The sequence below is a fragment of the Crocuta crocuta genome, unplaced genomic scaffold (genome assembly GCF_008692635.1).
Source record: "Crocuta crocuta isolate KB4526 unplaced genomic scaffold, BGI_CrCroc_1.0 scaffold32, whole genome shotgun sequence".
NCBI classification, from domain to species: Eukaryota; Metazoa; Chordata; class Mammalia; order Carnivora; family Hyaenidae; genus Crocuta; species Crocuta crocuta.
Window position 1 is genome coordinate 1,336,565 of NW_027529424.1, and position 16,971 is coordinate 1,353,535.

At 44.9% G+C, this 16,971-nt stretch overlaps 1 protein-coding gene across 3 annotated transcripts in view; it reads left to right on the forward strand.

The window, feature by feature from the left end:
• FAM107B (family with sequence similarity 107 member B) overlaps positions 1-16,971 on the forward strand; it is a 221,611-nt gene that overhangs the window by 184,748 nt on the left and 19,892 nt on the right. The window contains exon 1 of one of the 3 annotated variants that reach the window (XM_077758466.1): positions 8,993-9,382. The exons of the other annotated variants lie outside the window; for them this stretch is intronic. Coding sequence (XP_077614592.1) covers positions 9,367-9,382 — 16 coding nt within the window. The 5' untranslated portion in view covers positions 8,993-9,366. Of the gene's footprint in view, positions 1-8,992; positions 9,383-16,971 lie in introns of those variants that run through there. 3 annotated transcript variants of the gene reach the window in all.

Here is a 16,971-nt window from a genome sequence, read left to right on the forward strand (position 1 = left end):
GGGGTAGCTTAAATCTCTATGGTGTGGTTTCACTAGAATGGAAGCTCCTTGAGATCAGGTCTGCCAGTATTGTCTGCTGTGTGTCTCTGGTCCTCAGTGCTGGCACAGGGGTAGATGGATAGATGTTGGTTTAGGTGGTTGGTCTTGGAGTGGAGGGAGAAGAGAAGTGTGGACAGAACGGTCCTTGCAGCCCTTACCAGCCTTTCCTCTTTACGTGCTCCTGCTCTCGCCCAGACCCTGTCGTGGGTGTGGCTGATCGTGGTTGACTCTCCTTTCGTGGTTCTCGACTGGAGCTACACGCCGAAGTGGTTTTTGAGGTTCTCCAGGTGATTCCGATGTGCAAGCCAGGTTTGTAAACCAGAGCTGGGGAGTGTTTGAAGGGAAACGGAGGTTAGAAGGGAAGTGGAGGTTAATAACAGTCCAGTGGGTTCACATGGAAATAAGCAAAATCAGCATGTCCTGTTAGGGAGTGTGTTATTTTGCTGCCCTTTATTTGGAGCTGTACAGCTCAGTGGTTCAAGTGTTTTTTTTCCCTTTACATCTTCGTTTGCTACTTCGGGCTTCCCTTCACATTTAGCTCTTAGCAGACTAAGAATTCAAGCTCTTTGGGCAGACTTTTATTATACCTGGCAGAACATATTATTAAGGTGTTGAAGTGTTTTTAAAAACTCAGAAACAAAATGTAAGTGGTCTCCAGCTGCAAACACTGGTCGTACAATCTCCCTGCTCAGTGCCCCTCCCATACCCAGTTTTCCAGTCTCCCCCTCCACTCTCCCCACAGGTACAATTGTGAGCAACTTGGACTCTTGAGTTCAGAAACGGAGGACTGCAGACAGGAAAATCGTAGTCAGGTACACTGTTGCCAGTGGCCTGCTTCATTTAATTATCATCCTGGACACTTTTTGAAATTTCCATCTAATTTTGGTCATGTTCAGACTGTGTATTAATTCATACCGTACTTTGTGAACAAGGAACTTTTTATAAGTTACACATTTTAGCATCTCTAGGAAGGTCAAGGAGTTATTTTACCTTTTACATCTCAGGGTGAAATAGTTTCAGTGACTTCTTTACCCTCTGACTTCTGAAAGCAAATTGGAGTTTGGAAAGAGGTTTGCACGTGCATGTAGGAGGTTTGCATGTGTGATTGTGTGCGTGGCGCACTTAGACACTCACCCACTTGTGTAGGTTGGGTTGGAAAGTAGTTCCGGACTGTGCGATGAGTGGCAAAGCGTAGAGAAGCATGAATGGCGGGTTCAGGGAAGCGGGAGACGCCGAGGAATAGGGAAGGCAAGCTGGAGGAATTAGGGCCATTAGCTGGACTGAGGCCGAGTAGGGCAAAAGATGAACTGTCTTTTTTTTCCCCTAAAAACTTAACAGAAAATATGGCCTGACTCCAAAACGAGAAGAGACCGCTCCACCTCGTCTCTCGTTCCCCTGGGGGTGGGCTTCTCTAGGAGGGAGGGAACACTGCGGGGGGCTACTGAAGACCCCAGGCTCTGGCAACTCCCCCACTGGGCTGACCCACCTCTTCCTGTTGCATGACCTTGAGCTAGTTGCTAAGTCGCTGTGCCTCAGCTCCTACTCTGTCCGTAGGCATGGAATCCCTCCCTCACGGAACTGTCCTGGAGGTTACACGAGATGAAATACGTGGTGTTTGAACGGTGCCAGGAACATAGTTAGCACTGGGTGAATGTTAGTTAGCAGAACGAGTATTTCTGTGGATTACCTGAGAATCAAACCATCACTGATCATATAGTTTCTACTACCAATTTCAAATGATTTTTTTAAAATCCCATTTTAATCAAGACATTCCAGTGGAGCACAGACCCAGCCAGTGGTAGGTATTTTGTAGAGAGAAATCGAGTAGAAATTAATCTAGCCCAATACCAGTGACTACATTTTTTTTTTTTCCCATCGTGACCAGTTTAGGACAAATAAAAGGGTTTATGGCCTGTATCTTTTCTTCATGCAGAATTTAGTGAGATACTGAATTAGTTTAAGAAATGATAGTTGAGCATTTAATATATTCTCAGCCCTGGAGATACAAGAGAAATGGCCCTGGCCCTCAGAGGGTTCCCGAAGAAGCTATTGTGCACTGACCCGACCTAATTTACATTTTAAGATAATCTCCTGGAGAGAAAGCCCATTCTTAGTGCAGGCATCCTGCTTTGACAGTTTTCTTCTTAATAATGAAAATGTTGGTGCTGCTGTTCTAGCCACGGAGCTGTTGGTCTCTGGGTGTGTCTGACAAGTGGCGGGGGGTGGGGCTTCTCAGATTTTACCCTGAAATCGCACCGGCACCGCCGCCAGGCTGGTGGCCATGGCCCACACCCTCCAGACTCCTGTCCAGAGGAACGCACAGTACGTGATAATCAAGCTAGAGGTTCTGCACAGCTTTGTTGTGTCAAGAGCAGAACTCTCATGAGTCAGGGCTGTGACAGATGAGGATATTGTGACCGGGTGGCTATCTGGCATGCTGAGTGCTGACTGGCGTATTTCCTTTTTCAATCAGAGCATCCTGGCCAAGCCAGGAACCATTCTGAAACTCTGTGATTAGCACCTGTAGATCTTCGGTGCTTGTGGGAGGAGTCTTCATGGACTACTTTATTGTAGATCTCTGAGATCCAGTTAGTGACTTTCACACAGTTCTGATAACACGGAAGGACTCTTTGGAAGGCCATTTTATTTAAGTCACTGTTATTAATGAAATAGTGCTTCCGCCTCCTTAAGTAGTGAGAAAGGAATGTAATGTTCTTTTACTGCAGTTTGCTTTCTCCTGCTGCCTGATCACCTCTGACTATTGAAAGCCCCACAGTGGCAATGAGGGGTTGCATTTCATAGGCAGGCTGTAGTGTGCCTTCCTTATGGGGCATAGGTCTTTTGGGAGCCACCCTATTTCTATTATAGCTGCAGATAGTAAAGAGCAGATTTCTCACGTCTCCTGTTTTTGGGGGCTTGGGGGAGTGGATGTGGCTTTGAGAAGTCTGTCTCATGGAGGCCGACTGTGTTGTCCAGTGTGTGTGTGTGTGTGTGTGTGTGTGTGTGTGTGTGTGTGTATAAGGAAGTCTCAGGTTTAGATCAGACTGTCCTGACTAGAACCTCCGATCTCCTGGTTCTGGGCTCACAGGTGAGGAAACTGATCCCCAGGGGCACGATTATTTTCTGACTGCAGGAAGCCTGTGGGATGGCAGACCTAGACACAGGGCCTGGCATTTCTGAGGCTTGGACCTGTGCTCTTTGACAAAGTGTGATGTTTAGTTAGTTGGAGAGAAAAGGGGCAGTGACAGATGTAATGAGGAAATAATATCCAGTATTCTAAGTCATGGAGTTGAATCTTTCCATCTCTGCAGTGAGCCATTTTAAGAGAAAACAAAGTTTGTTTCCTGCTAATGAGATGGAAACAGAACTTATTTTGAAACAAGCATGAGAGGCAAAATAAAACCAGATTAAAGACAGAAGTAAAGTCTGGATACTTTGTATGTTTATCTTATAATCAGGCATTAAATTAAAACTTCAGTAGGGGTGGCATTAATGATTCTAAGCTCACAGTGTGATCAGTCCTTCATTTTATTAAAATAATAGATATATTAGTAAACTACTCTTGTTAGATTATATTATTTAATCTGGCAGTTAGTTTCATGATTAATTTTTTTCCCAAGTCTGAAAACAAACATTGTATCTCTTGAGATTATTGAACAGCTTTATAGTAACAATGTCTTGTTCTCTGAACATTCATAAATTCAGTTTATGTCATTTAGGCTTCTGGGTGCTTTTTTTCTGAGTCACACTGTTGATTGTATTCCCCTTTGGTTTGGCAAACTAGTGATATCTTAATTCTTGGAAGGTGGTTTTTATAATAATTAGTGATGGCTGTATAATGTGAAACAAAGAGGTAAATTGCTAACTCCTAGTCTGAGCAGGCATCCTCTGCTGTTGCTGCAGCAACAAATTGAGCGTCACATTTGTAGCTGACTTGTTATACCATAGAGCATATGTACTCTCACAGTCACTCTATATTTACTTCTAAAACTGGCCTGATTCAGTGGTTGGGTAATGGTGTATCATTGGCATGTCTTACAACAACTTGGTTAAATTAACATGATTGTTGTGTTACGGTTATGTGCATTGAGCCTGTCAGTGTCTCTATTTACCTACTTTTTTTGTGTGAAGAAGTGGAGGGGAGGGGAGGGCATTTGCCAACTAATGTGGAAAGGAAGAAAAGGTAACCCTATTTTGAAAAATTCTGTCGACACTTACTTGCTACTTGGTACCGCCACTTCCTGTTTCCCAAACCGATGTGAATGCAATCCTGCTTTGCGTCGTGCGGTGGTTTATTGCCCTCAGCAGAATTCCTGGCATACTTGAGGCCCTGCCTTCTTACTTCTGCTGGATCCCCAAGCCACAACTGGCCTAGGCCATTCCACACCGGCACCACCCGCCTGGGCTCTCCCGCCTTCATGCTGTCCGTGGTAAAGTGAGCGTTACCCCGAGGATTGTTCTAGCACACTCCTGCTGTGCTGAGTCCCAGCCTCTGTGGCTCTCTGCCTGGCATTGTCTTGGCTTTGAATTAAGCCTGACAACTTTGCTCCGTCTTAGAAGCGTTAGCTATCCCCCTCCCTTCCTTCAGTAAATATACTCATGACCTGGTTAGAGGGCTCTACTCCCAGGACACAGTTCCTAAGGCGAGTGAAAGGTAATCGTGGGGGAGGCGAGTCGGGGGGGGTGGGGCAGCGAGAGGGTAGAAAAAAACAAGAATAAAGTTTGTAACTCTGAACAGGTGAAGTCAGCTTGCGTGAGACACTCTGCCTTGTGCTGGTGGCAGCTGTGTCACTGGATCCTGGTGGTGATGGGCCCTTATAGGATAGGCAGGAGGTGTTAATCCATTGAGCAGCCCTGAGAGGGAAAGATAAAGAAACACGGGGCTCAGAAGGCAAGCCCCACAAAGGTTTTGGGATGAGCTGGACTGTGTTTGAATTCTGGCCTTGCCGTGACTCACTGTATGAGCTTGGGCAAGTTTCCTAGTTTCTCTCGGGTCCTCAGAACCTACCTCAGAGTTTTGTTGTGAAAATTCAGTGAGATGGGGGCGCCTGGGTGGCTTAGTCGGTTAAGCGGCCGGCTTTCGCTTAGGTCATGATCTCGCGGTTCGTGGGTTCGAGCTCCACGTCGGGCTCTGTGCTGACTGCCCCCTCAGGGCCTGGAGCCTATTTCGAGTCTGTGTCTCCCTCTCTCTCTGACCCTCCCCTGCTAACGCTGTGTCTCTCTCTCTCCTAGAAATAAATAAAAATATTAAAAAAAAAAAGAAAATTCAGTGAGATGGTGGGTGTGCACAGTTAGGACTGCACCCCGCCCACTGCTAATATTTATTGAGTAATTATTGTAAGTGTTTTTATTGTTGAACTAAGTAGAGCTGGTTTGAGTTTCTCAGACTCCAGAGCGTAACCTCCTTCTGTTCCATGCTGCCCTTACTGTTGCCTTATCTCCTTTGGCCAGGAAGGGAGATCAATTTTAGTTTCGCCCTTACATTTTCTGCCCCGTTTCCTGCATGGTGGGGTAAATGGCGTTTGTTTGGGTCCAGGTCCCCGGGACTGGAGCCCTTCCTCTTACTCATTGTTGACTTTAGCTCCCTGTGTAGAATTTTGTTCTGCTTCTTAAGAGATTATGCAAATAGAATTATTGTTCTGGTATTAAGAAACATATTATCTGAGTTACACTGTCATTTTTAAAAAGTAGGCAAATGCCCTTAAAGTTAGTTTTAAGTGTTGATGTACTCTAGAATTTTATTTGTGGGTAGAGAAATTATTGAAACTGCTTTTTATTTTGTTTGTTTAAGGTTATTTATTTTTGAGAGAGAGAGAGAGCGTGCACGTGTGTGCGCAAGCGGGGGAGAAATTGAGAGAAGGGACAGAGGCTCCAGATCCAAAGCAGGCTCTGCGCTGACAGCAGTGAGCCCGATGTGGGACGCGAACTGCGAGATCATGACCTGAACCGAAGTCAGATGCTCAACCGACTGAGCCACCCAGGTGTCCCTGAAACTGCTTTTTAAAAATATTTTTAAAAGTTGAGAAAATACAATACTTCCTCGGTTATCTCTATTGCCCGTGTTGTGTCATAAGCAGGGAAAAAGATTTACCTAACCAGGAACAGATAGAATTCTCTAAGTAATCTTTAGTTTGTATTCCTTTACTCGTTCACACGCAGCTAGAAGGATTTGAAGTTGTTCTTTAGTGATTGGAGTCAGGATAAAGATTATGCAGAAGAGAGGTGATGACTCTAGTATCAGTAATACTCGCCCAAATAAAAATTTTAAAAGGTAATGGATTTTAAGTGTTTTCTATTTGGAAGGGATGATGGCACTTGGCATACAGCAGCTCCTCCAATTTACATTTTCAGTTGCCTTCTCTGGTTGTCAGAGTGCTGCTAAATTATTGCAGCAAGTTCAAGTAAATGAGTCAGGACAGGATTTCTCAAGCTGCGTCCATTAGTGGGTCATGAAATGAATTTAGTGGGTCACAACTAGCATTACAAAAAAATAAAACATTGAAAATATCACAGTGTACAAGCATATAGTAAAGACAGCATATTGCTTCTGGAAACTTCTGCTTCAGCTAATTTTAGTGTGGGTGTTTATTGGGTCACTGTATAAAAAGGATTACAGACAGAAGTTTGAAAGCCATTGATCTGAGGTATTTTAGAAAGTTTAACTTTAGAGCAAGTCTGATAGTACATAGAAGGACAATGCTTATAACCATCTTTAACATTGGTTTTTGTGTATTGCTATCAGATATAAGGAAATTTAGGAATGGTAACAGATCTTTTCTAGAACTAATGTATTTTATTTAAGCTTTCTAAAAATTTTTATTCTTTATTTTTTCAAGTTTATTTTGAGAGAAGGAAAGAGTGTGTGAGCAGGGGCAGGGCAGAGAGAGAGGGAGCCTGTCAGTGCAGAACCTGATCCGGGGCTCGATCTCATGAACCCTGAGATCGTGACCTGAGCTGAAATCAATAGTTGGACGCTAAACTGACTGAGCCAGCCAGGCGTCCCTAGTACTAATACATTTTATAAAGAGCATATGAGGTTTATGACTTCAATTCTGAAGATTCATGGATAAAATTAGGAAAATAAAGTCATTAGTGTCCTTCCTAATGGTCATATGTACCATTGTGTTTGTAGATTTTGTATTATAAACTGAATTGTAAAATCTTAGCTATTTTGCTCCCAAATACTTGGAATCACATTCACTTTGACATTTGTTAAGATTACAAACCAGAGAATATTTATTTCTAGATTTTGTTCTTTGAACTCTGAATTGCCTTGCAAAATTTTTGAAAGAATTCTCTCATTTTCCTTAGTCCTTTGGTACACTTGACTTTGAATACTTAATCTAAGTAGGTAAAGCTGTCCAATTCTTCTTGAAGCTTTTCAGATTAGTCCCCCCACCCCCACCCCAAGGCATAAGAGCCGTTAGCTATCTTGATACATCTGTAATTTCTTGGTGAGAGAATGATTTTACAGTTGTTCTTCCGGAAGTAATTAATGATTTCCTTTATAACCAGCTGTAAGTAAAGGACAAGTTTTCATTGTGAATGTGTTGACATGTCATTTGTCCTTGCCCTTCTCATTTACTTAAATTACAGTAGATACTATTTGTGTGGATTTAAAAACAGATACTATAAAGATCACGTTCTGAAGTTTTTGACAGGGGCTCTGAGAAGTCGGTACCGGTGGGAGGTTTCTGGATGTGGAGTTCTTAAGTAATGAATCCTCTTACAACAAGAGAAATGAAAACATTTAAAACTTGGGTAACTTGAGGGAGAGAGAAGCAGAGTTCTGCATTTTAGGCGGAACCAGTGTGGGGCAGAGCATTTGTTACCAGCCTGCCCTGTCCTTTTTCATCAGGATTGTAGGATTTAAGTAGCTTGATGGAATGCACGATTGAGGGGAAAAAAACATCATTTGACTGTAGTATTACTAGATAGTAACAGATTTGACCGAAATGCCAGAGTAGGTGGATATGTTGGTAGTTGGGGGCCGGGGGTGATCCGGTGTCTCTTCTTACAAGGACGCTGGTCTCATCTTGGGGTCCCAGCCTCATGACCTCACAAAGGCCCTACCTTCAGGTACTATTATACCGGGGGGTAGGCCCACACAGTATCAATTTGGAGGGGAGGGGACACATTCGGCCCATAACAGTCTTGTGTGTGACAGAATTGACTGCTCACGACAGGCTGCGCTCCCCTCCCCACCTCTGCAATGGCGCCCTCCCATTTTCCCGGCTTCCTTTGTGTCTGCGGTGATCACATGACATTGTTCTGGCCAATCAGGCGCAGGAGGACCCCGGGGGGCTTCCGGGAGTGACTTCCCCGGACTGTGGGCGAGACTTCTGACGAGGAGGCTGACCCGGCCGCCTGCCTTCTGGGAGCTGCTGTGTGGGGGCCGCCGAGGCGGAGCACGACAGCGACAGCGAGAGCCCGGGTCCCCGACGCCACCCCCGAGGGCCGAGGGAGCTGGGGGCGATCTGACGCCTGGTTCTTGGGCGAGTTACAGATGAGCGCCCGTGGTTTCAGCTGCTAGTCCGGCGACGTCCCGTGTGTCCCGGAGCGTCCTCGCTGATGTGCCTGTAGCCCTCAGAGAGAACGCGGAGTCGGAAGGAGGTCGTCCGAGGAAGGCCCTGACCCCGAGACCTGCGTGTACCTCTCGCCCTCCAGGTGTACATAGCACACGGGGCTGTTTGTGTGCACCTGTCGTCTCCACCAGCTGCGAGCTCCAGGCGTCAGGGGGCCCGGGCTCTGCGNCTTGCTGACAACGGTTGCCTCCCTGTTCCCGAAGGTGTTGGTTTCGGCGTCTTCCGTAACAAGACCGGCTGATGTTGTTGTTCGCAGAAATCCCAGCAGGTTACCCGAAGAGGAACAAGTGGGGAAACAGACTGTAATTACAAGTGCCGGGCCATGAAAATAGCTGCTCTCAGGGGGTCAGTTAGAGCCAGACGACTCCTCAAGAGCCAGATGGGAGAAATGCCCCATTTTCTTTGTGGAAGCATGGATCGGATACAAGTCAAGTTACATTCTTAGAATTATGGAGCATTTTACCCAGAAAACACAGCATTGTAGCCATCGTTTTTGGCCCCGAGTTCTCTCCCCCCAACCCCCTTATTTTTAAGGGTGAAAAATGAAGTTCTCCAGACAAGCTGTGTCAGTGGAAGGGTTAAGTTGAGTGATGGGAACCAGAGCACGTTCTTCTATAGAAACAAATCTTTTGGATGCACAGTATGGCCGAAATGTGGCAGATTGGAGATGAAGAGTTTGAGATGAAAATGATAGGATCGCGAGCTGTCATTTTATCAGTAAGGGTGCAGACCCAGAAAAGTGATGTCAGGATTTATAGGTTTGTAGGCTTTTTATTTCAGGTTCTTTCTCTGCCACCACGTTACTGGTAACTTACTAAGACAAAAGTGTGTCGAATCCCACTGGCCAGCAACTACCCGGAACAGGTTTAGTCACCCCAAAGTGGGCTCATTTAGCTTGCTGCCGTAGACGAACGTGGTCCAGAAGAATGTTGGGATTCTCTGGGAAGGTGGAGTTGGGTTTGTGCTTGAGCTGCGTGTTTGGAAGGTGGGATTGGGAAATGGGGCCAGACCTGGGTTGGATGTGGACCGGAAGGAGGCACGATTCAGTGGTGGGGAGCACTGACAACATTTACCTAGGAGGCAGAACGTGAATGTGGACTGAGAGCTGTCACTTAGGAAAAAGCTAGCAGTCCCACCTCTTAGTGACATAAGAGGGACATCTTGTCGTTTTTCTGGTGGTGTTGTGGGCCTGTTTATGTTCCCTTCTGAGCCTTCTTTACTCTCCAGCGGCAGTACTGGGGACGGCTTATAAGGTTGGCCTTTGTTCTTCCACTTGTTAATAGGGCAGACAAGTAGGTTTTAGAACTTTACACTTTTCCAGTAGTTTTTAGAAAATTTTAGGGTCGCCTGGGTGGCTTAGTCGGTTAAGCGTCCGACTTTCGCTTAGGTCATGATCTCGCGGTTTGTGGGTTCGAGCCCCGTGTCGGGCTCTGTGCTGCCTGCCAGCTCAGAGCCTGGAGCCTGTTTCAGTCTGTGACTCCCTCTCTCTCTGACCCTCCCCTGCTCATGCTGTCTCTCTCTCTCTCTCTCTCCCTCCTAGAAATAAATAAAACATTAAAAAAATTTTTTTTTTATCCTAAATCCTGCTGTTTGAGGAAGGGTGGGATTTAACAGAAGGATGAGATGCTAAATGGGGAGTCTCAAGAGGATGTCCCAAGTCACTGTGTCCGAGCAGTCACAGGTGGTGGTGGTTGTGCTAATATCTCAGGTTAAAAAGGGGAGGGGGGGGCAAATGAATAGTTTTATCCTACCTTGAGAGCATGTATTTTTTAATTTTTATTTTATTTTTAATTTTATTTTTAATATTTATTTATTTTTGGGAGACAGAGAGATAAAGTGTGAGTAGGGGAGGGGCAGAGAGAAAGGGAGATGCAGAATCTGAAGCAGGCTCCAGGCTCTGAGCTGTCAGCACAGAGCCTGATGCAGGGCTCGAACTTAGGAACCGCAAGATGAAGTTGGACGCTTAACTGACTGAGCCACCCAGGTGCCCCGATTTATTATTTTTTTTTAAATCACCACAATGCATGCGTAGTTTTTTCTGGAATTTGGCAGGATACCAGAGGAGGTAGAGTTTTGGTGTCATTATTAAAGGATACTTGTAAACCTATCATCTTGAAAGATGCTGTCCAGTTGTTGATCAGGAGGTAGTGTTAATGGTGGTGGTAGTGATTGTGCCAAATCAGTAGAAAATGTAGAAAATCAACTGAGAAAATGCAATAGAGTCGTCAGAAGTGAGAGAGCCAGTGTGGAACACAAAGTGTGGACCAGCCAGGTATTGGTTCTGGCCCAGGCATTGCCCCTTTCTCTGTGAGCTTTGCCAAGCCATTTCCTTTTCTTGGGCCTCAGTTTCCTTATCTGTAATAATGAGGAAGTTGAACAAATGGCCTCTGTGTTCCGTTAATGTTTTTGTCACGAAGTCCATTTAAAGATAGTCTTCTCTTTTGAAAATACTTGGTTGGTTAGTTGGGCCAAGTCATAAATTTTATGAAATTATTATTCAGCTCCTGAAGACAGGAGTATTTGAGGGCTTTGAAAACTAGTCCAGCTGGACATTTTTTCTAGTCTGTGCAGTTTCCTTCCTCTCAGAAGTGATGAGGCCTAAATCAGCCATCTTCCCAGTCCATTCCCTTTGTAGTTTCCTGAAATGAATGACTGAGGTGTTTCTTCCTTAGAGAATAATACACAATAAAAGTGCTGAGGGAGGCCTCTTTATTTAGAAACTTGCAGTTTGGGAACAAAATCTGGTAGAATCTTTCCCCCTCAAATTTGAATTTGTGAATATAAGATAGTGTAATATAAAGACGTGTTATGTGCGAATTTTGAAATAAAGCAGAAACTAGAAGACTACAAGACATTGTTCTGAAGTCGCATAATTCCATGAATGGTAAGCCATGTGGTTTGTAAAGCGCGCGTGTGGGATTGCCACGTGGCAGCTTCATTTCAGCTGCCAATAGAAAGGCCTTCTGTATTTAGTATTGTGGTCGGTGTTGTCTGTCACTGGTGGGCATTGAGGTTTCTGCTAATGTGGACTGGTATTTACTGTAGAGATCTTTTTATAGCCCAAAGATGTCAAGCAGGTGCTCAGCATGTTAATGGTGGTGCCAGTGATGGTGTCAGAACACCCCCAGCCTGGTCAGGAACTTTTGGTAACAGAAGTGCTGGAACACAACGGAGAAGAAAAACCAATAGGTGGGATGCACCACGATGTGAGTTTAAGGGAAAGAGCACAGTGCACGCTTCCAAATAGGAGTTCACCTGGGGAGGCACTTGAGTGAAGTGGTTAAAAAGCACGGACTCTGGAGGTAGCTATGTGATGCCGCCACTTACTAGCCTTTTAGCCTTAGGTGAATTCGTAGCTTCTCTGCGTCCCAGTGTCTCCACCAGGGGGAATTTCCACATCTTACCCCAAAGGTTGTGTGGCACACAGTGGGCAGGAAAGCCCAGACTGTGGGGCCTGCCTGTAGCTCTCCCGATTCAGTCATTCTCAGGCTGGGCATTTGCATTTATCAAGTTCCCTGGTGGTGCCCATGCCTCTGATCCCACTCGGAACGGCTCTTGTCCACGCAGAGGGGCATGCTAGAAAAGAGGGGGCATGCTGTTTTGGAACCTGATATTTTTTTTCTATTTGATAAATTGTGACTATTTCCCCTTTTATTGTGTATTCTAAAAATACGATATTTAAGTCACATTGTATCCCATTATCAGATATTTAAGTAGTTTCATTTTTAAGTTGATTTATTTACTTTGAGAGAGCAAGAGAGCACCCATGCATGAGTAAGTGGGGGAGGGACAGAGAGAGAGAGAGGGAGAGAGAGAATCCCAAGCGGGCTCTGAGCCCAATGAGGGGCTTATTCTCATGAACTGAGAGATCATGACCTGAGCTGAAATCAAGAGTCAGACGTTTAACCATCTGAGCTACTCAGCATCCCAGATGGTTTCAATTTTTTTTTTTTTTTTTGCTATCATAGATAAATATTCTTATAGATACATTCTTATCTACATCTCTGATTATCACCTTGGAGTAAATTCTAGGAGTGAAATTATCAGGTTCCAGGGTGTCTTTGTGTTAAAGCCTTTTGCCACAGACTGCCAACAAATTCTTTAGAAAGGAAGCAGCACAAATTTATCTTCTTACACGTGGTCTGTGAGAGTAGATACTAGTTTTCTAAATGTAGGGGAATGAGGAGAAAAACCTGATAATAACTTTTTAAAACTTATAGGTATTTGGGATTTAGTGGGAATAAATAAGCAAGAAGAATATCTGTGGATTTATAGAGAAGACAAAGAGGTGTTAAGAGAAACTAGCTTGTAGGTGGGGGAAGAGAAACTAGCCCGAGGGAGGGGTGCTGGGTAGGATGAACTGTGGCATGATTCCACGGTTGTTTTTAGGAGTCAGACTTGAATTTATTCAATCTTGGTGCGATACATATTTGATATAGGAGACTTTCTGCAAAGAGGAATAGTTGTTCATTTTTATTTATCTTTGGTATAGGTGTGTTTCTTCACTGTGGTATTTCAGAGCCTACCTGGATTTGGAGTTTGGGTCTAATAAAGTCTGGTCTACACCCCATTCCTATGTGGACCTCTCTAGTCCTGGGCCAGGCAGTCGAGCCTCTTTTAGGGGCACTTGGGGTGAAGGTGGCTGCAGCCGGGGAAATTCAGTATCCCTAGCAGAAAACCTACTCACTGTAGATTGTATGTGGAGAAGTCCATGGGTCTTCGGAACAGGGGTGAGTCAGAGTGGAGGCCAAGGTGAGTATGTAAGGAATATCACAGGAGCCGCTTTCCCCATGTCCATCTGGCTCTAATGATGGGGCCAACCTCTGCAGCCCTTGGCTATACGCTCCTGTGGTTTAGAGCAACAGATAAGCCAAACTCTTCCGTATTATCAGAATGTTAGAACTAGTAAGAGATCTCAAGGGTCATCTGGTCCAACCTTCTCTTTTTACAGATAAGGAGGTTAAATAATTTATTATTTTCAATTAAACTTCACCTCATAAGTATTTAAAAACAGATAGTCAACCTTGGGATAGAATCGGCCGGTTATTCTTTCCCTGTTCTGGAAGATCTAAGTGGAAGTGGCCGAATGGTAGACAGTAAGAGCAGATGGCGGGCTGGTGGGTAGTGACTGCGGTCCTGTTGCTCAGCCCCAGGACACTGAACTGATTTAAAGTCAAACTTGCACAGCCCCTGAGTCAGGGAGCTTCACTAGTGCTTCTCTTCAGACCTGTATGGTCCTGTATGGTCCCCAAGGGCTTCAAAGTAACCGTGGCTGTAGGGTAGCTCTCTTCTTATACCAGTTCCATGTTTTCCAGAATTTACACATACTAGTTTTCCTTTGTGCCATTCAAAAAAGTGGTTTTCTTTTTTCTCTTTTAGTAAACACATGTGTCAAATGCTTCTTTTTAAAAACAACAGCTGCTCTGAACACAAGCTGTGCCTTCTACCACTGGGTGACACTATTAGACCACAGAGGAGTCTTCTCTGGTAAAAGCAGGGTCCTTGAACTTCATATTTCATCGAGCTGCTTTATGTAGGAGAGAGAGAAGCTCTGAGTCACTTAATGGTCATGTGTCAAATGTTACTTGATAAGTGTAATTTACCTTTCTAAGGCAATTTTAAGGCCAATGACTTTAAGGTAATCCATTATTAAAGAAATCTGTTAATTGGACAGCATTTCAGTTGCTTAGAGGTTTGTGCAGATTAATGGGCTTCATATTAATGAAGTACTAATTACTTTTGGGGAATATTTACGCAAGCCGATGTATTAATGTTTATTTCTCACCAGACAACAACTTGAGTTATTTATTAAGAGAAAGAAACGCTGACTGGTTGATTACATCTCAAGGCTGAGGGATAGGATATTTCAGAGATAACGTTGGTTTGAAAGCTGGCTGGCTTTATGGCATAGTTAGGAATTTAAGGGACGGCCACAGGGTTATTTCTGACAGTGGGAGACAGGTGTGGGTGGTGTCTTCTCTGGTGCTGTTGAAAGACACAAGTTTCAACTCCGATTTTCCGGTTATCATTTCCACCTGGATATAACACCTGACTGTAAGGGGTCGGCTGTGTCCTGCTTAGTGTTTTAGCCTTATCTGGCCCCCAGGGGACACTCATTAAACCAGCCAAACTTGAAACATGTTTCTTCAGATGTGAAGCATCCAGTTGGCAGTTGGAATTTCTGCCCTGGAGCTTAGGAAGAAGGGAACAGTCTTCCATACCCTTTAGCAATGGCTCATATATTAGAAAGGCCTATAGGGCATGTGGTGTCACCAGGGCTAGGGACCCGTCCTCAGAGAACGATGGGCACTGAGAGAGCAGCAGGGAAGAGGATGCTTGGGCAGACAGGTAGGGAGGGTCCGGCGAGGGCTGATCAAGGGCCCGGCTGGCTTTCACATCGAGGAGGGGATGGACAGCAGCTTTGCATTCCAGGGCGCAGCGGAGGAGAGGCCAGGAGGCTCAAGGAGAACTTTGTATGTGGGCTGCTTTGCAAACAGGAATATACCACACAGAATGTGTTTTCTGTGATCTGTTTGTGAGCCAGCGGTGGCTTTTTGTCCTTGGCTGCCTCACGGATCACTGTCCTTGTGGACGGACCCGAGGGCTGGAGCACAGGACCTGTTACCTGAAAGAGCATCTGACCGACCCTGTGGCCCAGTCCACCCTGTTGATAGCAGCTGATAAGGAGGCCCACTTCTTAGGTTGAAGTATCTCTGGATGAAAACTCGAGCCTCACCATTTTTTTGTACTTCTTTGGTTGGGAAACCGTACTGTGCTCTTGGGCTTCAGGTAGGACTAAGTAGGCTGGGACACGCAGAGCCCGGGCAGGCAGCGACACGCTCTGTGGTGTGGGCTCTGTTGTGCGGCTGTGCTGCGTGTCACTGTCCATGACAGTGATGCTAGTCACCTGATTGCCACTCTGTTCTCTCAGATGAATGCTGCTGTTGACTGGGGCTGAGGAACATGTCTCCCTCCCATCATTTACTACTCACAGAATTTGGATAGTACCGCAGGCCAGCAGGGAATTCTAGAATCTGCCCTCAAGGTGGAGGGAGGGAATGTGCAGAATTCAAGTCTTACCTGTAGGGCCACAGGAGGTTACGCAACTTGTGTACATAAGTAAGGTTGTCTTGTTGATGTTTGAAGACTTAAACTGTGTATCAGGCCAAACTAGGAAATGTTGTGTTTTTGTAGATCCCTTGTATTCATGTAATTGCTCTATGCTCAGAATAGTTATTTGCAACAGATTACTGAGAAATTGGAGAGAAATGGCCAGCCAATTCTGCAGATAAGAAGACTGAAGCATAGAGATTGGGAAGTTATCAAGATTTTTAAGGCATTGGCAGGTTCAGGTTGCAGGCTCCCCTCAGTCTGTCTCAGCCTTGTCTGTCGGGGCTTTTCATTGCCCCTCCATCCCCCCCCATCCCACGTCTCTCTCTGTCACCTGAGACCAAATCAAGATGAGCAGAGGCCAAAATTGGGTTTACCCATTAAACTTTGTCTCAGCTAGTATACTTATAGCATATGACCATCCGTTTTCACTTCGATAGAACACTAGTTAATGGAGAGGTGGATTAGTGAATTAATTGGTTAGAATTGTTTAACTGTCTAATTTATTGAGCATCTGCTGCAGGGGCAGGTCTGTGTATGGTGGATGTTTGCCAGGAGTTTTCTTTTAATGCTTGCAACTTCTCTGCAAATGTAGATATGTGGGCTCTGATTTACAGTTGAGGAAATCAAGCCCAAGGTTAAGTAACAAAATCATGTTACCAGTAAGTGATGTAACCACAATTCTAATCCAGGATGGGTGATCTTCAAGCTTGGTCTTCTTTTCCATTATACTCTATTACTTCTCATGGACTGAACAAGATTTAAAATGGATGAAATAACAAAATTCTAATAAAAGCAGAAACCAAGTAACCTCTAAATAGTAATTTTAATAGCTATTTAATATATACTGTATTTAATGTGGTGTGCTGTGCATACAGAGAAGGGCATAGGCTGACAAGGTGTAGTGAGTGGTGCATTCTCCGAGTGAACAAACGTGTATAACCAGAACTTATATCAGGAAACAGAACGTTATCAGCACTCCAAAACTCATATCCCCATCCACTCCCAGCCCACTCCCTTTATCCTGGTATCTAACACCACAGGTGGGTTTCACCTGTTGTGGGACTTTATGTGTGTGGAGTCGTCCAGTATGGACTCTTGTGTCTGGCTTCTTTTGCTCAGAGTTAACATTTGTGAGATTCAGCCTTGTAGCTGTGGGCCGTTCGTTCCCACTGCTGCGTAGTATTCCAGCGTGTGAGTGTACCCGGTCTGTTTATCCATCCTCCTGATGATGGAT